At 43.3% G+C, this 23,002-nt stretch overlaps 1 protein-coding gene across 2 annotated transcripts in view; it reads left to right on the top strand.

Moving 5' to 3' along the window:
- The window catches only part of HEATR6 (HEAT repeat containing 6), a 36,284-nt gene that overhangs the window by 3,351 nt on the left and 9,931 nt on the right, over positions 1-23,002 (top strand). Inside the window, exons 3-16 of one of the 2 annotated variants that reach the window (XM_067472005.1) lie at positions 1,112-1,252; positions 3,173-3,288; positions 4,852-4,966; positions 5,493-5,594; positions 6,186-6,323; positions 8,347-8,594; positions 10,123-10,300; positions 11,745-11,951; positions 14,612-14,711; positions 14,899-15,236; positions 19,354-19,476; positions 19,675-19,761; positions 19,927-20,061; positions 20,252-20,374. In XM_067472005.1, coding sequence (XP_067328106.1) covers positions 1,112-1,252; positions 3,173-3,288; positions 4,852-4,966; positions 5,493-5,594; positions 6,186-6,323; positions 8,347-8,594; positions 10,123-10,300; positions 11,745-11,951; positions 14,612-14,711; positions 14,899-15,236; positions 19,354-19,476; positions 19,675-19,761; positions 19,927-20,061; positions 20,252-20,374 — 2,151 coding nt within the window. Of the gene's footprint in view, positions 1-1,111; positions 1,253-3,172; positions 3,289-4,851; positions 4,967-5,492; positions 5,595-6,185; positions 6,324-8,343; positions 8,595-10,122; positions 10,301-11,744; positions 11,952-14,611; positions 14,712-14,898; positions 15,237-19,353; positions 19,477-19,674; positions 19,762-19,926; positions 20,062-20,251; positions 20,375-23,002 lie in introns of both variants that reach the window. The other variant, XM_067472004.1, reaches the window with a different exon arrangement.

Below are 23,002 nucleotides of genomic sequence, written 5' to 3'. Positions count from 1 at the left end.
GATGTTAAATAACAGGGGCGAGAGGATAGCACCCTGGGGAACTCCACAGCAAAGGCAGGAGCTCTCAGAGCTTTGGCCTAACCACTCCACCCTCATCAGTACTTATTTGGTTTACTTTTACCCCGCCCTTCTCACCCCGAAGGGGACTCAGGGCGGCTTACACATCCAAGGCACAATTCGATGCCCGTAACATACAACAATAAAACAGAATAACGCAAATTAGCAAACAACAACAATACATTACATCTAAACCCGCTAAAACCAATAAAACCAATAAAATTTCATACAAACTGATACAAACCAATTACTTCTTAATGCCGGTCAATGTTCGCTATCTCATAGTTCAGAGTTTCCTTCCACATTTATCAGTCCTGCCGGTCCTATTTGTCTGGTTGTCCTTCCTAGTTAGCAGATTGCCCGAAGGCCTGGTCCCACAACCACGTCTTTACCTTCCTCCTGAAGGACAGGAGTGATGTCGATGCCCTGATATCCACTGGGAGTGAGTTCCGCAGGTGAGGGGCCACCACTGAGAAGGCCCTGCTCCTCGTCCCCACCAGCCTCGCTTGGGAAAGCGGTGGAGTCGAGAGCAGGGCCCCCTCAGATGATCTTAAATTCCGTGGTGGGACATAGAGGGAGATACGTTCGGACAGATACGCTGGACCGGAACCGTACAGGGTTTTGTAGGTCAAAACCAACACCTTGAATTGGGCTCGGAACTGAACCGGCAGCCAGTGGAGCTGACACAGCAGAGGGGTGGTGTGCTCTCTGTATGTCGCCCCGGTGAGCAGCCTGGCTGCCGCTCGCTGGACCAGTTGAAGTTTCCGAACCGTCTTCAAGGGCAACCCCACGTAGAGTGCGTTGCAGTAGTCTATTCGGGATGTACCAACTTAATTCGAATGAGCAAAGCAAATGAACAACATGCTGTCAGGTCATAAAAACCAGACTCTGTCCAATTCTAGGCCTCACAATTTAGAAGAGAGATTGACTCTAAGCTGAAGGTGTCCAGAGGAAGGAAATTAAAAGGATCAAAGGTCTGGAGACAATGAATAATCCCTAATTTATTTATTTATTTACCAGCCACATAATTGCTATTATCTTTATTCAATTTTAGGTTATAGTGGATGAAGAAAGTCTGAAGTATCTCCTGCCCTACTTTATCTCTGCCTTAGAGCAATGCAGCACTTGGACACATGTTGAAATCTTGCAAGCTTTGGCAGCTTCTGTCTACAAGAATGGACCCAAATGTCAAAAGGTTGGTAGGGATGTCTTTGAGAATGTTTTGCTACATTCCCACAAAATGCTCTGTTGCGGTTGTTGTTTTTTCCCCAATTACTCTTCACAGTAATTGGATACTAAAGATGGAGAATAAAATGTGTGTTGAAACCTATCCATTCATTTCCTCCTGAGATCTGAGGAAATTTCCTGGCATTTTCTAAGTGATAGCAGAGTTGATACATCTGGCTTAACCACTTGTAAAAGAGTTAAGCCGCTGTAATTAGAGTGTGGCGGTTAATGATGGTGTGTTAAGAGAATTGCTGCTGTGAGTAGTTTAAGAAGCTCTAAAGATTGTATATTTTGTATATACTTTGTATACTGTTGCAACAAAGGGGAAAAAAGCTATCCTCTGTGAAGAGAGGAAACTACAAGAGAGGAGATTCCATCTGAACATGAGGAAGAACTTCCTGACTGAGAGCCGTTCAGCAGTGGAACTATCTGCCCCGGAGTGTGGTGGAGGCTCCTTCTTTGGAAGCTTTTAAACAGGGGCTGGATGGCCATCTGTCAGGGGTGATTTGAGTGCAATGTTCCTGCTTCTTGGCAGGGGGTTGGACTGGATGGCCCATGAGGTCTCTTCCAACTCTTTGATTCTATTATTCTATTTGGGAAGGAACAAAAGTCATATATATCTATCTGGCCATCTCTCTATATATAGATAGGTAAGGTAAAGGTTTTCCCCAGACATTAAGTCCAGTTGTGTCTGACTCTGGCGGTTGGTGCTCATCTTCATTTCTAAGCCAAAGAGCCAGCATTGTCCGTAGACACCTCCAAGGTCATGTGGCTGACATGACTGCGTGGAGTGCCGTGACCTTCCTGCCAGAGCAGTACCTATTAATCTACTCACATTTTTATGTTTTCAAACTGCTAGGTAGGCAGAATCTGAGGCTAACAGCGGGAGCTCACTTCGCTCCCCAGATTCGAACTTGTGGTAAGCAAGTTCAGCAAGTTGTATCTATATAGAATTTGCAAAGACTTGCAAACATGTAAGGGGGAAATTAATATGTAAAAAATGTATATATATATGCACATATATACATAAACACAAACAGATATATAGATATCTCTATATATTTATTGATATCTATATATTGGATTTTTAGAGACTTGCAAACATGTGAGGGGAAAATTCATACACACACACACACACACACACACATATATATACACAGAGAGAGAGAGAGATGCAAAGGTACCTCTATATATTTATCTATATATCGGATATAGGATTTGCAGAGATTTGCAAACATGTGAGGGGAAAATTCATATATTACAATAATGGATACATATGGATATAGATATACAGGTTAATGGAAATATCTGATCTGAATATAGGATTTGCAAAGACCTGCAAACATATGAGGGGAAAATTCATATATAAAATTAATGTATATAGATAGATACAGATAATATATAGGCACATAGGGATTGCAAAGGCTTGCAGAGGAAAATGCCTATATGTCTTTAAGAGAGATTAACAAATATTCCTGGCTTGCAAGGGCTTCTCTCCCCCTCCAGTGAGTAAGGGAGTATTTGGAAAAGAAAACACATTGATAAGGGAAGGGAAGAGGAGAGAGAAATATATCATATATTGCAAACAATGGCCTCCAGGCTCTGTTGCCTAACTTGACTCCATTATAAGCTGAGGGAGGTATTTTTCAGCCCAAAAACAGGGGCTGAAAACCTTATCGCCAAAATTAGCTGATATATGTGTGTGTGTGTGTGAATATATTATTATTATTCATAGTAGGAAAATGCTTCGTACTTATTCCCTGCCCCCATATGGCCTCCTAGCTTTCAAGATTCCTCCTTTTATAATGGTTCGTTGATGCAAATTCATTTTTTATATTACAAGTAGCAAGTGTGGCTGATGGTTTTTGTTTATTTGATCCTGTGCTAGTACCTCCCAGCCTTGCTAGGAAAAGGTGGACTTCTGATTCAGCTCAGTAGCGCAGCTCAAACTGACACTGAACTCAAAAGGGCCGCAGTGCACAGCATGGCTAACCTCTGCCTCAGGTATGACTTGTCCTTCTATTTTTCTGTCCATTTATTTGTCTTGTGTCTTATTTTTGTTCTGAGTGTAGAACTTAAGAGATACGCAATCTGTATGATGCAATCTACTTTATCTGGGAACCTGAAGTGTACCATAATTTAGGCTTTAGAATGTATTGGGCTACAAAAAAAATTAGAACTTCATTATATGGCAATGCAGATAGAATAGTAGAATCCTAGAGTTGGAAGAGATCTTGTGGGCCATCCAGTCCAACTCCATTTTGCCAAGGAGCAGGAAAATCACATTTAAAGCACCCCCGACAGATGGCCATCCAGGCTCTGTTCAAAAGCCTCCAAAGAAGGAGCCTCCACCACACTCCCTCTGGGGCAGAGAGTTCCACTGCTGAACAGCTCTCACAGTCAGGAAGTTCTTACTAATGTTCAGGTGGAATCTCCTTTCTTTGCTGTAGTTTGAAACCATTTTTCCGCATCCTAGTCTCCAGGGCAACAGAAAACAAGCCTGCTCCCTCCTCCCTATGACTTCTCTTCACCTCTTGATCCATGGCCCTCATCATGTCTCCTCTCAGCCTTCTCTTCTGCAGGCTAAACATGCCCAGCTCTGTAAGCTGTTCCTTATAGGGCTTGTTCTCCGGAACCTTGATCATTTGAGTCGCCCTCCTCTGGACACATTCCAGCTTAGAGTTACCATCTCCATTCAGTTGCGGTACCCAGAGTTGGACACAGTTTGTAGTTTGACCAAGGCAGAATAGAGTATGGGTAACATGACTAACATTTAGGAAACACTGCATGGACACCAATCCGAAAGTAGCTGCACACGATAATATCCTATGGAAACTTAGTAATAGCGCATAGACCCAACTTTAATAAGAACAGCAGCCCTGGCCTTGTCTTACTCAACTGCCAAGAATGTCTGCCCTGTTTGGTACAAGTCTGTCCACGTGAAGCAGGTGAATATAGCACTGTAGAATAATCACAGCATGTCTCAAACCCACACCTGTTGATAGACTCTACAAACTAGCTGGCATTGCCCCCACCCCCAATGTGCGACAGGAAGTTGCTGCCAACTGTGAGAGAAATAAGGTTGAACACTGTGAACACGAACCACCGCAGCCTTCGCCTATTAGCCTTCTCCCAGTAGATTCAAACCAAGGAAAAGCTTCATGAGAACTTCATGTTCTCTTAACATTCCCCCAGCAACAGGATGAGTGTCCCTCTGGGCACCTAAACCAGGAAATCCCACTGGATCCCCCCCCCCCCCCGAGGGTCTTCCTCCAGGGGCAAACCAAGAATGGGCAACTTGGCCAAATGGCACGACCTAAAAGAATCCCACACCTTGTGTGACTGTGGAGCAGAACAAACAACTCTGCATCTGTATGCTTGCCCACAATGTCCTGCCTCATGCACAGAGGAAGAACTAATTAAAGCTACAGACAGTGTGACTGCTGTTGCCCGTTTTTGGTCTAAAACTCTTGAGCTGCTTGTGATCCCTTTATTTTAACAGTTTTAAGCTTATTTTATGCAAGGTTTTTGACATGCAACAAATAAAAACCTGCTTCCTTTTTTTAGCATACCTGGACAGCCATACTTGGAGGAACCTTACAGGGAGCTCTGTTTTCAGACTTTTCTCAACGTGTTGCAGTCTTCCAAAGCAATCGGGATCGACGACATCACTTTTTGTATGGTAGGCAGAAGGGTGGCCCATTTGGGAGCTGCCATGGTCAGAACATGTTTATCAAAACACCTGAGTCATTTGTGGAGAATTTTTAAAAATCACGCACAATTGTTAATTTACAGCTTCTTTTTTCATGCTGGATAGCCCTGTGGGAAAGAAAGAATATGCAGATATATTAACCCCATTTGCCTAGATTCCAACAGACCTCACAACTTCTGAGGATGCATGCCATAGATTGCGGGTGAAACATAAGGAGAGAATGACTCTGGAACATGGCCAGACAGCCTGGAAAACTCACAGCAACCCAGGCCATGAAAGCCTTTGACAACACATTGAACAAAAACTATTTGTTTGGCCAAAACTGCATGCTGAATTACTCAAGTTTTGGTTGTTACCTCGTAGGAATTGTCCAGCTTTGGTTCATTTGGGAAATCACTACCTATTGATTTTAACCATCTTAAGTGTTTACTTCAGAGGATGCCAAGTTGATGGAGAGAGGAGTGAATTCTGCTGTTGCCTTTTGTTTCCTCTCCAGTTGTTACAGAATGCCTTAAAAGGAATCCAGTCACTCTTAAACGGGGGAAAGATGAAATTAAAACAGCCGGATCAGCTTGGTTCCCTTCTTGCTGTGTTAAAGGTGACCTTTTCAGATTTCAAATGGAAATTTGACTTTTCTTTCATAAAGGAAGTTAATTTTTTTGGCCATGGGAGTAAATAACACAGAAAATATTGTGTGCTTGTCTCCCAACACTCTCCAATTTTATTCTTAGCTTTTGGAACACAGCTATGTTCTTGAACTGGATTTCTCTATTCATGTTTAGTAATCGTCCTGTATTTTACAGGAATGAGTCTAATTTTCCTGTAGACATGCATGCTCCCCCTTCTCTTTTAGATACATCTGACTGACATTTACAAAAATCTCAGATGACATATTATTATTATTACTACTACGATTGTTGTTGTCCCCCCCCCCCCTCATTTTCTCTCCAAAAAGGAGACACAAAGCACTGTACAGTAAAACTGATACAATACATCTTAAAACATTTCAGAGTAGCAAAGCTGATAGCTTCTAATATACAATAGATAGGACCTGAATGAACTGGGAAGGGAGTTTAGCGATGCATGAACATAGTGTTGATGAAGAAAAGGTTTTCTTTTTAATTTAAATCTGCCAAATAATGCCCCAAACAACTAAATATTCTGATTTTTTTAAAATTGCTGACTCTAGAAGTGTATGTTCTACGGACTTCCTGGACTGAACATCGAAATGCCGTCCATCTTATACCCTGCAGTTCTTTCTCAGTATGACAGCAGGTCACCCGGGACACAGGAGAAATTGGAACTGAACAGCACTAAAGTGAATGGGGTAAACCTTCGCATTGACTTCAGTTCTTGTATATTTTATTTGAACTGTAAAGCTAGCATAAAAGTAGTCTAATGTGTATGTATACTTGTGGAGCTCTTGCTTTTCATAGAATCATAGAGTTGGAAGAGATCTCGTGGGCCATCCAGTCCAACCCCATTCTGCCAAGAAGCAAGAAAATTGCATACAAAGCACTCACAACAGATGGCCATTCAGCCTCTGTTTCAAAGCCTCCAAAGAAGGAGCCTCCACTGCATTCTGGGGTATGACTTCCCTGGATCTAGGCACTAAACTCCTATTGATGCAGGCCAAAATCCCATTGGCTTTTTTAGCTGCCACATGACATTGTGGGCTCATGTTCGCCCTCCTGTCTACGAGGACTCCAAGATCTTTTCCAAACGTCCTGCTGTCAAGCCAGGCATCGTCCTCCATTCTGTCTCTGCATTTCGTTTTTTTCTGCCTAAGTGGAGTCTCTTCCATTTGTCTGTTCTCCAGACACTTGACCATTTTAGTCGCCCTCCTCTGGACACATTCCAGCTTGTCAACATCTCTCTTGAATTGTGGTGCCCAGAATTGGACACAATATTCCAGGTGTGGTCTAACCAAGGCAGAATAGAGCATAGGGAGCATCACTTCCCTGGATCTAGACACTATTCTCCTATTGATGCAGGCCAAAATCCCATTGGATATTTTTGCCACCACATGACATTGTTGGCTCATGTTTAACTTGTTCCCCATGAGGACTCCAAGATCTTTTTCACACGTACTGCTCTCGAGCCAGGCATTGTCCCCCATTCTGTATCTTTGCATTTCGTTTTTCCTGCCAAAGTGGAGTATCTTGCATTTGTCCCTGTTGAACTTCATTGTGTTAGTTTTGGCCCATCTCTCTAATCTGTCAAGATCATTTTGAATCCTGCTCCTGTCCTCTGGAGCCAAAGCTCTCCCTCCCAATTTGGTGTTGTCTGCAAACTTGATGATCATGCCTTCTAAGCCTCCATCTAAGTCATTAATAAAGATGTTGAACAGGACCGGGCCCAGGACAGAACCCTCCTGATGGCACTCCGCTCGTCACTTCTTTCCAGGATGAAGAAGAAACATTGGTGAGAATGACCCTCTGGGTTCATTCATTTAACCAATTACAGATCCACCTCACAGTAGTTTTTCTTAGCCCACATTGGACTAGTTTGTTTGCCAGAAGGTCATGGGGGACTTTGTCCTAAGGCCTTACTGAAATCCAGGTACGCCACATCCACGGCATTCCCCGCATCTACCCAGCTTGTAACTATCGAAAAAAGAGATAAGATGAGTCTGGCATGACTTGTTTTTGATAAATCCATGTTGACTATTAGCAATGACCGCATTTCTTTCTAAGTGTTTTAAGACCACTTCCTTAACAATCTTTTCCAGAATTTTGCCTGGTATCGACGTGAGTAATTGTTTGGGTCATCCTTTTTTCCCTTTGTGAAGATTGGGACCACATTGGCCCTCCTCCAATCTGCTGGAACTTCTCCCGTTCTCCAAGAACTCTCAAAGATGGTTGCCAATGGTTCCGAAATGACTTCCGCTAGTTCCTTCAATACTCTTGGGTGTAGTTGATCTGGCCCTGGGGACTTGAACTCATTTAGAGCGGCCAGGTATTCCTGGACGACTTGTTTCCCAATTTGGGGTTGCACTATTTACAAGAATAAAGTTTCCACGACAGAAATAAAGTTCAACCTTCACACTGGAGCTTCACAAACGAGGCCTTCTTTTACCAAGGGTTATCTCACGCAGTGTGAGGCCTTCTCTCACAGGCTAAGGCCTACCTCACACTGTCAGGCCTTCTCACAGACTGAGATCTTTTTCCCACTGAGGTAAACTAACACAAAGGCCTACTAAGCTACAGGCACGCCTGCTTATATGGAACTGCAGCTTTTGCTGAGACATTACATCCATTTAACCCTTTCAGTGCTTGACTCACATTTGTGTAATAATAAATATCTAGTTAATTTTTAATATTTCTGACAATTCTTCCTCCCAAAAGCAGTCCAGGAGGAAAAAGCCCAAGGGAAAGCAAAAAGGAGAGCTGGTAGAAGACGACGAGAGCGAAGGAGGCGGAACAAGGGAATCAAGTTGCCATGGAGACAAGCAGTACAATCCTAGTCCAGATCTCTCCAACCCTCGCCCAACCTTTGCAAAGGCCCACCTGCCTTTCTGCACTCTGGGCTGGAAAAGAATCAGCAGCAGTGACTCAGAGTATTCCGATACTGAAGGCGGCATGCAAAGCAAAACAAGGTTTGTTACAAAGACATCCTCAGTGTCCTTCTCCTATACATGGCACCCAGCATTTCGAGTGTCCACTTTTATGGGAGTCCACAAGTATCTGGAGTTTCCTCATCTTTCTATATATATAAAAATGCTCTGTGCATAATGAGTACCTTAAAAACAAAAGAACCAATGAACAAAATCACACCAAATTTGGCAACAAAACGTCTCACAACACAAAGAGTGACCATTACTCAAAAATTATGATTTTGTCATTTGGGAGTTGTAGTTGTTGGGATTTATAGTTCACCTACAATCAAAGAGCATTCTGAACTCCATCAATGATGGAATTGAACCAAACTTGGCACATATAACTCCCATGACCAACAGAAAATACTGGAAGGGTTTGGTGGGCATTGACCTTGAGTTTGGGAGTTGTAGTTCACCTACATCCAGAGAGCACTATGGACTCAAACAATGATGTATCTGGACCAGACTTGGCACAAGCACTCAGTACGCCCAAATATGAATGGAGTTTGGGGGAAATAGACCTTGACATTTGGGAGTTGTAGTCACTGGGATTCACAGTTCACCTACAATCAAATAGCATTCTGAACCCCACAAACGACAGAATCAGGGCAAACTTCCCACACAGAGCCCTCATGACCAACAGAAAATATTTAAGGCCATCCAATCCAACTCCCTTCATCAGGGCAAGAAAATGTAATCAAAGTCCTCCTGACAAAGAGCCATCCAGTCATAGATATAGATAGATAGATTGGGAGTTGTAGTTGCTGGGATTTATAATTCACCTACAATCAAATAGCATGATAGAATTGAACCAACCGAGGCATACGGGACTCCCATGACCAACAGAAAACACTAGAAGGGTTTGATGAGCATTGACCTTGAGTTTGGGAGTTGTAGCTCACCTACATCCAGAGAGCACTGTGGACTCAAACAATGATAGATCTGGACCAAACTTGGCACGAATATTCCATATGCCCAAATATGAACACAGATGGAGTTTGGGGGAAATAGACCTTGACATTTGGGAGTTATGGTTACTGGGCTTTATAGTTCACCTACAACTAAGGAGCGTTCTGAACCCCACCAACGACAGAATTGGGCCAAACTTCCCACACTGTACCCCCATGACCAACCCAAAATACTCAAGGCCATCTAATCCAACTCCCTTCACCAGGGCAAGAAAACGTAATCAAAGCCCTCCTGACAAAGAGCCATCCACGCATAGATATAGATATATATGATTCATACACACACACAGATATAATATTATAGATTTTAAAGGGAAACCAGACAATCTCCACATCAACACTGGCAAAAAAACAGCAAGAAATACTGTTTACCCACAAGCATAAAGAAATTACTTATATTAGAAACCAACACTTTCTCATTATTTTGCAGATCACCAGACTGGGCCACAGCAACGCGTGGCAGGGGACAGCTAGTTTTCTACTAAGATGGCAGGCTTGTAAGATATTGATTCTGATACTGAGCCAATTAATTCTTTTGTGTCATCTTCGTTTCACGCAAGGTCCTTCCAAGCAAAGGTTCGCCAAGGGGCTCTGACCTGCTTCCTTTCTACTGTGAAGTCTATAGAGAAGAAAGTCCTTTTTGGCTATTGGTCGGCGTTTATTCCTGACGTACCTGGAATTGGAAGCCCCCAGTCGGTATCCTTGATTACTATTGCCTTAAAAGACCCTTCTCCAAAGGTAAGTGCATGCCCCCTGCTATTGTTTTCTTGTTGAAGCTTCATCCAGACAAGGCGGAGGTCCTTTTGGTCAGTCATGAAGCCGATCGAAGCATAGTGTGGCAACCTGTGTTCGACAAGGTTACATTCCCCTGAGAACATGGGTCCGCAGTCTGGGGTCCTTCTCAATTCAGTACTTGATGCTTAGGTGTTCGCAATGGCTGGGAGAAACTTTGCACAGCTAAAACTGGTGCGCCAGCTGCAACCATACCTCGAGAAGCCTGACTTGGTCGCAGTGGTCCACACCTTAATTACATCCAGATTGGATTGCTGCAATGCATTCTTTGAAGACAGCCCAGAAACTGCAACTGGTGCAAAGGTTGGCATCCAGATTTCCAATCCATATACATACCGAAGAGGTATAAAATACAGTACAAACCATAGAAAAGGGAACTTCACATTTGCTACACATTCAGTTTACAGACTTCATTCAGGAATCTTGCCACTGAAAGGCAGCACTTAAAATCGTGACAATTTAAAAGCATAATTACTTTGTCTAAGTCACTGTAGTTTTTCAAGGAATCTATAATGTGTGGTAGTAAGCTAGATCTTAGATCCTGGTAAAGTGGGCTGTGCAGAAGAAGATGCTGGATGGAATCCAGCTGTCCTGTGCTACAGGGACAAAGCCTCTTATTGCTTGGTAGACTGTTGAGTCTTCCTGTATGGAGCAGAGATGGCATAATATTAAATCTAGCCAGCATGTAGGCTCTCCTGTAAGAGAGGTTAGTGAGTGCTGCAATATAAAAGGCTGGATTTCCCTGTATGAATGGAATTGCCATGTTCATAGGTGAACAGGATTTATTGGCCAAGCTCAACAATTGATTATGGTCCTTTTCTAGCAGCCTCTTTTTAATAAGGGCAAAGATCTCGGTGAAAGTTAGCAAGTTCAGGAAATCGCTCTCATAGTAAATGTAATATTACTAATAATATTACAGGATAATGTTATAGTACAATGTAATATATAATATTAATATTGTGCTATGATAATAATATATTGTATTTACTTTTTACTTGTAAGCCGCTCTGAGTCCCCTTCGGGGTGAGAAGGGCGGCATATAAATGTCATAAATAAATAAATAAACATTGTTTCGCATTTTAATATAGCCGTGGATGTAAAAACAAAGTCAATATGTTACCAATGAGCAGCATAAGAAGTTGCTCTTTCTGGAAGATGTAACTGTAACAAAAGTAAAGTTCCAAGGTCTGGTGTTACGTGATACTGTTTTTTCTGAGAGACATGATCTTGGTCAAGAATAATTTCCTTGAATCTGATACTGACTCGTTGTTGTTGTTGTTGTTGTTGTTGTTGTTGTTGTTGTGTGCTTTCAAGCTATTTCTGACTTAGGGTGTTCCTAAAGAGAACTTGCCTTCCTCTGAGCTAGGAACGTCCTTTCTTTCTGCTGCAGACCCGAGCTTGTGCTCTCCAGGTTCTCTCGGCCATCTTGGAAGGCTCCAAACAGTTTCTTTGCATTGCAGAGGATGTGGGTGACCACAAGAGAGCCTTCACACCTTTCTCGTTTACTCTGGCCACCAGCATCCGAGAGCTTCATCGCTGCCTGCTGTTGGCTTTAGTCGCTGAGTCCTCTTCCCAGACCCTCACCCAGATCATTAAGGTATAAACAGCATTTATTTATGCTATTACTTGGGCCTGCAAAGTAATACTTGCCTCACAAAGAACTTGAGTTCCAGAATTGCCATTTTCATTCATGCAAGTTCTACCAAAACTTGAGGGATATTTTGCACTATTTCGAGCCAGCTGGAATCCTTGGAAGAGATTCTTGGGACAGATTGTGGTTTTCTTCACAGCTTGAGAGTTCGCAATTGTCAGGCTGTAATTCATATGTCACACCTAAATCAGCCTTAACTGCTAAGGCTGCTAGAAGTACAGTAGAGTCTCACTTATCCAACCTTCACTCATCCAGTGTTCTGTATTATCCAACACAGTCTGCCTCCCATCCAGCTGCTTCAATACATTGTGATGTTTTGGTGCTAAATTTGTAAATATGGTAATTACTATATAATGTTACCATGTATTGAACTGCTTTTTTTGTCAATTTGTTGTAAAACATGATGTTTTGATGCTTAATTAGTAAAATCATAAAGTAATTTGACATTTAATAGGCTTTTCCTTAATCCCTCCTTATTATCCGACATTTTTGCTAATCCAACATTCTTCCGGCCCGTTTATGTTGGATAAGCGAGTATTTGTGCTAGTTACTTGCAAGATACTCAATCTATAGAGATTGTGCAAGGGCTTAATTGGTTTCAATCATAGAATCATAGAGTTGGAAGACACCCAAAAGGTTATCTAGCCCAAACCCCTTCAGTCAGGCAAGAATATAGATTCAAAGTACCCCCCAAAAGCTGGCCATCTAGCCTCTGCTTGTAAGCTTCCAGAGAAGGAGTCTTCAACATACTCCCAGGAAGCATATCCCACTGCCAAACAGCTCTTCCTGTTAAGAAATTCTTTCTAACATTGAGGTGGAATCTTCTTTCCTGCAATTTGGCTTCATGGCTACATTATGCCCTAATCTCCAGAGCAACAGAAATCAAGTTTCCCCCCTCCTTAATGTGACCTCCTTTCAAATATTTAAACACTAGCTTGGGGATCTGGCGGTGCCCAGGTTAATTTAAAAAAGCCAATTTTTAATTGTACAAAATGCCTAAGGTTGTGGGTGAACTGCAACTCACATCATGCCAGGTTAACCCTAAAAATCTCCCTTAGTACTTAACATTTGTTATGTTTGCTCTAGATGCATTGTCAGTGGGTTACTGTGTGCTCTCTGTAGAGTAAACTACAACTCCCACTATGGTGAGTCAGTCCCCTCAAATCCCTCCAGTAGGTTGAGTTCTGTGTGCCAGGTTTGCTCCAGGTCCATCACCGGTGGAGGTCACAATTTTTCTGGTTGTGGGTGAACTACAACTCACAGAAAAGAAGGTCAGTTTTCCCCCAAACCCCTCCAGTAATCATATTTCGGCATACCAGGTATGCATGCCAAATTTGGTCCAGATCCATCAGTGTTTGGGAACACAGTGTTCTCTGGGTGTAAGTGAACTACAACTCCCCCAAATCAAGGTAAATTTTCCCCAAAGACCTCCAGTATTTTTTGCTAGTCATGGGGGCTCTGTGTACCAAGTTTGGTACAATTCCAGCTTTGGTGGAGTTCAGAGTGCTCCTTAACTGTAGTGAACTATAAATTTCGGAACCTACAACTCCAAAATGTCCAGGCCAATTTGCCTCAAAATCTACCAGTATTCAAATTTGGGCATATTGGGTGTGCATGTTAAGTTTGGTCCAGATCCATCAGTGTTTGGGTTCACAGTGTGCTCTGGATGTAGACGAACTACAACTCCTACAAATCCCTCCAGAGACCTCCAGTGTTTTTTGTTAATCACGGGTCTTCTGTGTGCCAAGTTAGTTCCGGATCCATTGCTGGTGGAGTTCAGAGTGATCTTTGAGTGCAGGTGAACTATACATCCCAGTGCCTACAACTCCTATAAATCTTGGTGAATTCTCACCAAAACTCTCCAGTATTTTGCGTTGGTCATGGGGGTTCTTTGTACCAATGTGGTCCAGGTCCATTGTCGTTGGGGGTCACAGAGCTGTGCCTTGATCCAGGGGAACTACAACTTCCATCATGTTGAGTCAGTTTCCCAAACCTCTGCAGTATGTTCAGTTGATGATCAATTCCTCTCAGTATGTGTGCGCCCTAGGAAAGGGTTAAGGGAGAGGCAGCGGGTGGGATTGTGCAAATTCCACTCCAGTGGAGAGAGTCAGAAAAACTGGGATGTTGTGGTGGAGGAAACACATAAAATCTAGGATGAAATTGTCCCTGGATTAAAGCCTTCACTTGGGTAGTGGGCAGTATTGTGTTTTTGGAGGACATTAGCAGGGCTCGTGTACATGTTTACGTATCATTACATTGGAGGGAGGGTCTTTGGTGTTTCTTGAGTAGTGGAAGCTATAGCTGTTTCTGGAGGCAGGAGCCTGTCTGTGTAAGTCGAATAAAAGAATAAAAGTGAAAACATGTATGTGTGTGTATAGAATGTAATGTAATGTAATAATACGTAAACACTTACCTCTCATGTCTCCTCTCAACATTCTCTTCTCCAAGATAAACATCCTCAGCTCCCTCGACCATTCCTCATAGTGCTTGATTTCCAAACCTTTGATCATTTTGGTCACCATTTATCTGAGATATTAGATGAGCTTGTGAAATTAATCCCAGGAATTAAACAAGTTTTGATAAAAAAAATGTTGGTCTTTTAACAGTGCCTTGCCAATCTGGTGCTGAATGTGCCATACAGCCGTTTAAAGCCTGGGCTGCTGACAAAAGTCTGGAACCAGATCAAGCCGTACATTCGACACAAAGGTATGAAGAGGTTTTTTGTTGTGTTGTATAAATTTTGGTCTTTGGGCAGTATGTGTAAACATATTGGTAACAATGTTTGGAACTACTACGATTTGGTATCTGCTGAATTCTCCTCCAGTAAGGCATTTCAAATTTGTTGATTTGCTTCCTATCACTATCTAACTTTCTCAACCTTTCTTTCAACTAGATGTCAATGTTCGAGTGTCAAGTCTGACATTGCTCGGTGCCATAGTTTCTACTCAAGCCCCTTTGCCAGAAGTGCGCCTCCTTTTGCAGCAGACTGGTTCATCTGGACTTGGTGAAGGTGCATCCAGCACACCTGGGGGACCTGAGTGCCATAGCGATGGCCCAGGGCAGCCCCTTTTGATGCCAGAGAATGGCAGTGAAGAGCCCTGTTGGCTTCTCCACCTCTGCATGTCTCTGGTCATTCTGCCCAGGGAGGAAGGCTGCTTGGACAGCGACAGTGCCTGCCAGACAACCATGGGCTTCTATGAACCATCGCCAGTTCGGCTGGAGTCCTTACAGGTATGGAGGGGAGGCTTAGGTTGTTAGTAAGTGACTAACATAAAAGCCAGAGGGTTAATTAATTTAATCCTGCAGAAAAGAAACACCAGGCCAGGTATGTAGTCGGGGGGGGGGGGGGGGGGCTCGGGGGGCTTCACCCCCCCCCCCCCCGAAATTCTCATGGTGGTCTGCGAAAAGGCCTTACTTGTACATTATTTAAACTGTTATGTTTATTCATATCATGATCTGATCACCATGCTTAATATATCTCATATGCATGGGGGTATTGGGGTAACGATATGAAAGGTTTGCTAGGGTAGACCCCCTTTAACTCAGACTCACCCCCCCCCCCCCCCCGAATCAAAATCCTGGCTATGGGCCTGCACCAGGCTGGCATAAAGGTTTGTGGACATATCGAGCTTTTGTAGGTGGTAATGTTCAGTGGCAGAGGAGGAAGCGAGATAAACGTGAAGCTGCACATCACGTGCTGAAGCTCACTCAGCACATAGAAGATGGTTTTGAAAGGCAACAGATTACAGGCACTCTCTTCATAGACCTGTCAGCAGCATATGATACTGTAAATCATAGCTTTCTCCTGAGAAAAATTTACAATATCACAAAGGAATACCACCTCACCCATAGGAAATCTGCTACAAAACAGGAGCTTTTTTGTTGAATTCTAGGGCCAGAGAAGCAGATGGTGAAAACAGAAGAACGGCCTGCCTCAGGGGAACATGCTTGCTCCATCAGTGTTTAACATTTACACAAATGACCAGCCACTGCAAAAAGGGACAGAGTGTTTCATCTATGCTGACGATCGTGCCATCATCACTCAAGAAGGGAGCTTTGAGATGGTTGAAGCTATCCCAAGCTTTAGGTGTTCTTACTGCCTATTATAGGAAAAACTATCTGATTCCTAATCCATCTAAAATGCGGATGTATGCTTTTCACCTTAAGAACAGACCAGCATCTCGAGCTCTGAGGATGACCTGGGAAGGAATCCCAGTGGAGTATTATAGCACACCTAAATACCTGGGAGTCAATCTGGACTGTGCTCTGACTAAAAGGAAGCACTGCTTGACTAACAAGCAAAAAATGGGCGCTAGAAATAACATTGTAAGGAAGCTGACTGGCACAACCTGGAGATCACTACCAGACACAGTGAAGGCATCTGCCCTTGTGCTTGGCCACTCTGCTGCTAACTAAACATACTCGGTGTGGAATACATCTCACTGCTTTAAACAGTGGATGTGGCTCTTAATGTGACATGCTGCATTATCACAGGATGTCTACACCACACTGCTGGAGAAATTATACTGTTCAGCTGTTGTTGCACTACCTGACATCCGTCAGAAAGTTGCAGCCTGTAATGAAAGGACCAAGGTATTGACATCTCAGGCCCATCCTCTGTTTGGATATTAGCCAGCAGGCCAATGGCTTAAATCAAGAAAAAGCCTTCTAAGATCTATGGAGATACTCGCAGGAACACCTCAGCAAGTGAGAATCCGAAATTGACAGGTTAAAACCCAGCACCTTAATCAGTGGCTGAGACCAGATGAGAGACTCCCTCCTGGGCACACAAAATACTGGGCGACCTGTAAGGCACTGAACAGGCTGTGCTCTGGCACAACGAGATGTAGAGCCAACTTTAAGAAATGGGGCTACTAAGTGGAGTCCGCGATATGTGAGTGTGGAGAAGAGCAAACCACAGACAGCTTACTACATTGCAACTTGAGCTCTGCCGCATGCACAATGGAGGACCTTCTTATAGCAATACCAGAGGCACTCCAAGTGGCCAGCTTCTGGTCAAAGGAGATTGAGCATACTAACTTTTAAAACTTTTGTTTGTGTTTTTAAATACATGTTAGCTGCACCCTCAACTCGCTTCTGACACAACAAATAAATAACTTCCTCCTTTCTGTTGAAATTATCCACATGCTTATGGATTTCAATGGCTTCTCTGTGTAGCCTGACATGGTCGTTGTGAGAGTGGTCCAGCATTTCTGTGTTCTCCAATAACATGCTGTGTCCAGGTTGGTTCATCATGTGCTCTGCTATGGCTGACTTCTCTGGTTGAAGTAGTCTGCAGTGCCTTTCATGTTCCTTGATTCGTGTTTGGGCAATGCTGCGTTTGGTGGTCCCTGTGGAGACTTCTTGTCCACAGCTGCATGGTACACGGTAGACTCCTGCAGAAGTGAGAGGATCCCTCTTGTCCTTTGCTGAACGTAGCATTTGTTGGATTTTCTTGGTGGGTCTGTAGATGGTTTGTATGTTGTGTTTCCTCATCAGCTTCCTTATGCGGTCAGTGGTTCCCTTGATGTATGGCAAGAACACTTTTCCTCTGGGTGGATCTTTGTCTTTATTCTCGTGGCTTGTTCTTGGTCTTGCATCTCTTCTGATGTCTGAGGTGGAGTCTCCATTGGCCTGTAGAGCCCAGTTGAGGTGGTTCAGTTCATCTTGGAGGAGGTGAGGTTCGCAGATTCTTTTTGCACGGAGTGCCTTGGACTGCAAAAAGATCCAACCAGTCCATCCTCCAGGAAATAAAGCCCGACTGCTCACTGGAGGGAAGGATACTAGAGACAAAGTTGAAGTACTTTGGCCACATCATGAGGAGACAGCAAAGCCTAGAGAAGACAATTATGCTGGGGAAAGTGGAAGGCAAAAGGAAGAGGGGCCGACCAAGGGCAAGATGGATGGATGGCATCCTTGAAGTGACTGGAGTGACCTTGAAGGAGCTGGGGGTGGTGACGGCCGACAGGGAGCTCTGGCGTGGACTGGTCCATGAGGTCACGAAGAGTCGGAGACGACTGAACGAATGAACAACAGCCAAGGCTTAAATGGTGCTTCTTTTTTTACTTGGGTGATGTTTGGAGTTTTTATGTAGATATCTATCTGTGTGTGTGGGTTTTCTGTAAACGGTGTGACCCAGTTGTTGATCTGGTTTGCGGATGACTAGGACATCTAGAAAAGGCAGTCTTCCTTCATTTTCTTTTTCCATGGTGAATTGGATGTTTGGGTGGATGCTGTTAAGATGGTCCAGGAACCTGTTTAGTTCTTCTTCTCCGTGGCTCCAAATGGTGAAAGTGTCATCCACATATCTGAACCATATAGTTGGGCTTTTTGGTTGCTGTTTCAAGGGCTTGTTTTTCAAAGTGTTCCATGTAGAAATTAGCTATGACCAGGCTGAGGGGGCTCACCACTGCTACTCCATCTTTCTGTTCGTAGAACTCATTGTCCCACTGGAAGTAGCTGGTAGTGAGGCAATGATGAAACAGAACTGTGATGTCCTCTGGGAACTCCTGGTTGATTAGTGCAATGGTGTCTGCTACCAGGACCATGGTAAATAGAGACACCACATCGAAGCGGATCAGTTTGTCATTGGTATTTAGCTTGAGATTGCTGATTTTTTTCTATGAAGTGGGCTGAGTCCTTGATGTAGTGTGTAGTGAGCCACTCTCACAAGCACCATGTAGCCACACAGAGAAGCCATTGAAATCCATAAGCATGTGGACAATTTCAACAGAAAGGAGGAAACTATGAAAATGAACAAAATCTGGCTACCAGTATTAAAAAAAACTCTAAAATTACAACAGCAAAACAACAGAGAGGAAACAATCAGGGACAGCTAATCACCTCTCAACAAAAGATTCCCCCAGGCACTAACAAGCCACACCAAAAAACTGCCAGGCCATCAAATGCTAATCAAGGTGGTCAGTTGAAACATTCACACCTAGCTCCAACAGACAAGACTTCTTTGTCTCACCCTGGTCATTCCACAGATATATAAACCCAATTTTCCTAGTTCCTGCAGACCTCACTACCTTTGAGGATGCTTACCATAGATGCAGGCGAAACTTCAGGAGAGAATGCCTCTAGAACATGGCAGACAGCCCGAAAAAACCTACAACAACCCAGTGATTCCGGCCATGAAAGCCTTCGACAATATAGTAATGCTTTATCCTGTCTTTACTTTATAAACATTTATAAATTTTGTTGGGTAAGAGCAGTGTCCTTAATAAATATGTCTTTATTCTTATGGTATGTTATTGTAATTAATTTCTTCCACCTCTTCCTCCCTCCCCCCTCCCCCCCCCCTCTTTCTTTCTTTCTTTCTTTCTTTCTTTCTTTCTGTCTACAGGTCTTAGTGCTTCTGGTCAAGGGCTATTTCTCTGTTGCCCAAAACTCTTTGCTCGAGCTTGGCAAAGTGGCTTATCAATGCATGGAAGAGGCCGATCCTGCTATCCAGCTCCATGGAGCAAAAGTAAGAGTTTTTTTCTTTGTCATGAAAAACAAACAATCCAAAACAACACACTGTCCAATCTTCCCCATTCAGTGCAAAGGTGTTGATACTGTGAGCAGACCTTTTGCTTTTCCAAATGGAGAAAACAAGAAGCACTACGAAAGCTATATGTATCCTCTGTGTTGCCTGACTCAGTTCACCCTTTCTTCTTTTTGGCAGCTCCTCGATGAACTGGGTGTAGGCATAATACAACAGTATAAGCCAGACCTAGTGGATGGTCCAGATCAGCGGGTGCCTGTGGACCTGGTATGTAAATGCTGTTGATCTCACTCCATTTGTGCCCATCCTTGTTTTGAGAAATAAGGAAAACAGGGAGAGACAGTAGCTGACTCGTTCACTGTATGATCTGCCTTGTCTTCTTCCATTCCCAGTGGGTAGAACTACTCAGCAAAATCCTTGTCTGCTCCATAGGTTGTAACATTCTGGACCAGGATGCTGAATGGGCCATTACCAGCAGCACTCCAAAACTCCCAGCATCCAACGCTTCAGACCAGCACCTGCAATGCACTCTCCTCCATCTTACCAGAAGCTTTCAGTGGCCTCTCGGTATGTATGTATGTGGTGTTCACTGAACATACCGAAATATAAAATGAGAAGTGAAATACAGTTTTTGGAGCTATGAAAATAGCTTGGTTTTCAATGGCAGGAAAAAAGTTTTGGCATGTCCTGGCATGCAAGGCTTTAAGGAAATACCTCTGAATTTGATGACTTGCATTCTCCCCATTGCTGATGGCAGAATGATAAAAAGATCCTCTGCATCACCATCCTCCTTGGACTCAACCACAGTGAGAACCCACTGGTGAAAGCTGCTGCCGCGCGAGCCCTTGGAGTTTATGTGGTCTTCCCATGTCTTCGGCAGGTGAGAGTTTGAGGCACCTTCGCCTTTCCTTTTTCCTTCCTCTTCCCTTTCTTTTTTCTTTTTCTTTTTCCTTTCCTTTCCTTTTTCTTTTCTTCTTTCCTTTTCCTTTCCTTTCCTCTCCTTTCCTTTTTCCTGTCCTGTCCTCTCCTTTGTTAGTTGTGAGATGGTACCTGACCTGTTTCTAAGTTGGCAGAAAGTAAAGATGATCACATAACCATAATGATATTGTTAGGTATCAACTTGCCGCCTGGTTGTAAGCCGCCTTGAGTTACCTTCGGTTTCAAGAAAGGCAGGATAGAAATATCATAAAATAAATAAATAAATAATCCCAACCTTTAGCCCAAGGATCTACAGAGACATTTGCTGGAACACCCCAGCAAGCAAGAGTCCAAAAGTGGCAGGCTCAAACCCAGAACCTCAATCAATGGTTGATACCAAATGACGGACTCCCCCATGGGCACATAGAAGACTGGGTGACTTGGAAGACGCTGAACAGACTGCGCTCTGGCACCACGAGATACAGAGCCAACCTTAAGAAATGGGGCCACAAAGTGGAATCCATGACATGCGAGTGTGGAGAAGAGCAAACCACAGACCACCTGCTGCAATGCAACCTGAGCCCTGCCACATGCACAATGGAGGACCTTCTTGCGGCAACACCAGAGACACTCCAAGTGGCCAGCTGCTGGTCAAAGGACATTTAATCAAGCTTGCAAACTTTGTGTTTTGTCTGCTTGTTTGTTTGTTTGTTTGTTTGTTTGTTTGTTTTGTTAAAAATGCAGTACAACTGTCTGGTTGCTCCTGACACGATAAATAAATAGCCCAAGGAGCCTTCTCCTCATTCTTATTGTCTGTAGAAAAAGGAAGAGATCTGGCTTGTGATTGTGTGACTTTTTACTAGCACAGGCTCAACTTTTAGTTGCATACTAGCGTACATACCTGATGTTGCCCTTGTTTGCATTTTCTTTGTGGCTGTTTATTTCCTTCCTTTCTCTCATACACCTTCTCCCTCTTTCTTTTCTTCCTTTCTTTCCTTCTTCCTTTGCTTTTCCTCATACACCTCCTAGTCTCTTCTTCCTGTCTATTACCTGCCTTCATATCTCTTCCCTTTTTTCCTGTCTCTCCTTCTTTTTTTCCTTATTTTTCCCTTCTCTCTTTCTTCCCTCACTTCTTTCATCCCTTTCCCCACTTCGTTTACTTTTTCTTTCCTTCACCTCATAACTTTTTCATTTCCTTCCTCCTCCTTTATTTTTCTTTCCTACTTCCTTTTCTTCTCCCTTTCTTTTCTTGTCTCTTGCTTCTTTCCTTCTCCTTCTTTCTCCCTTCAATCTCCAAACCGCTTTTTTCAAGCATGCTCTCTTATTTCCCAAGTAAATTCCTCTTTATGAGAAAGGCTGCTGGCCTCAACCAAGTGGCAACTCAGTTGGCTAGACAAGTTATAAAAAGGGAAATTAACCTGGCAAGAAAGGAGAAGACAAGTGGAGCATGACTGCAAAGAGTTGCAGGGCCGTCGGGGAGTACAGAGAAGCAATTAATTTAACGATAGGGCGCAGTTAGTGCAAGTATAAGATTAGTAGGCCGAAGTAAGCAATTTTTGCAGTAGTGGGAATGCCAGTGGAAAGAAAATGTACACCAAGACCCTCTTCAGCACTAATAAAACTCGGTAAATAAGGCCCAGTCAAGGTGGTGGACATGTTGGGTATTGAAATTTAGCATGTGTTCTCTGAAGTGGAAGATGGGTTTTTGGAAGAACTAAGATTATGTTATAAAAGGAATGGTATGGCTTTATTGCGGGTTCTTATTTATTAATTTTTTTTACTGCATTTATATCCCACCTTCCTCACCCCGGAGGGGACTCAAAGCGGCCTTAAAACAGGCAGCAATTTGTTGCCATACACATATAGATCAAATTAGCAATTACAATTTAAACCAGAATTATTAAAAGTGACAATTGAAATCTCACCAACCAAAACATAATCCTAGGGCTGTTCCATTGGTCAGTCTCATTGTTTCATAGTCACTTCTTGCATTGCTCCAGTTACTTGTCAAAAGGGTTGCTGTGAGTTTTCTGGGCTGTATGGCCGTGTTCCAGAAACATTCTCACCTGATGTTTCGCCTACATTTATTTATTTTATTTTTATTTTATTTATAAATCAATTTTCTATACCGCCACTCCCCGAAGGCTCGCCGCGGTTTACAAAATACACATGTGATACATTACATATAAGATCAAGAAAAACTTTGATCAACAAAATTCGAATGCCAACCTAAATAAATAAGTTTTACAAGCTCTACGAAAAGCAAGTAAATCTTGGAGAGCTCGTGTTCCCGCTGGCAAAGCATTCCATAGATAAGGAGCCACCACCGTGAAAGCTCTACACCTAGTAGACATCAGGCGAATGGTCCTAAAATTAGGAACTTCAAGGAGATTCTGATCGTCTGAACAAAGTGATCTCGGGGATTGGTAAGGGGTGAGGCGGTCCCTCAAGTACTCTGGCCCCAGACCATATAAGGCCTTGAAGGTAAGAATCAGCACTTTGATTATAATCCAATACTCAATCGGCAACCAGTGCAGTTGCTGCAAGATTGGAGTGATGTGGCACCTCGCTGGAACTCCTGCGAGAAGCC

The sequence above is a fragment of the Anolis sagrei genome, chromosome 11 (assembly GCF_037176765.1).
Source record: "Anolis sagrei isolate rAnoSag1 chromosome 11, rAnoSag1.mat, whole genome shotgun sequence".
NCBI classification, from domain to species: domain Eukaryota; kingdom Metazoa; phylum Chordata; class Lepidosauria; order Squamata; family Dactyloidae; genus Anolis; species Anolis sagrei.
Note: the sequence above shows the minus strand (reverse complement) of the source record. Positions and strands in the feature narration are given on the sequence as shown.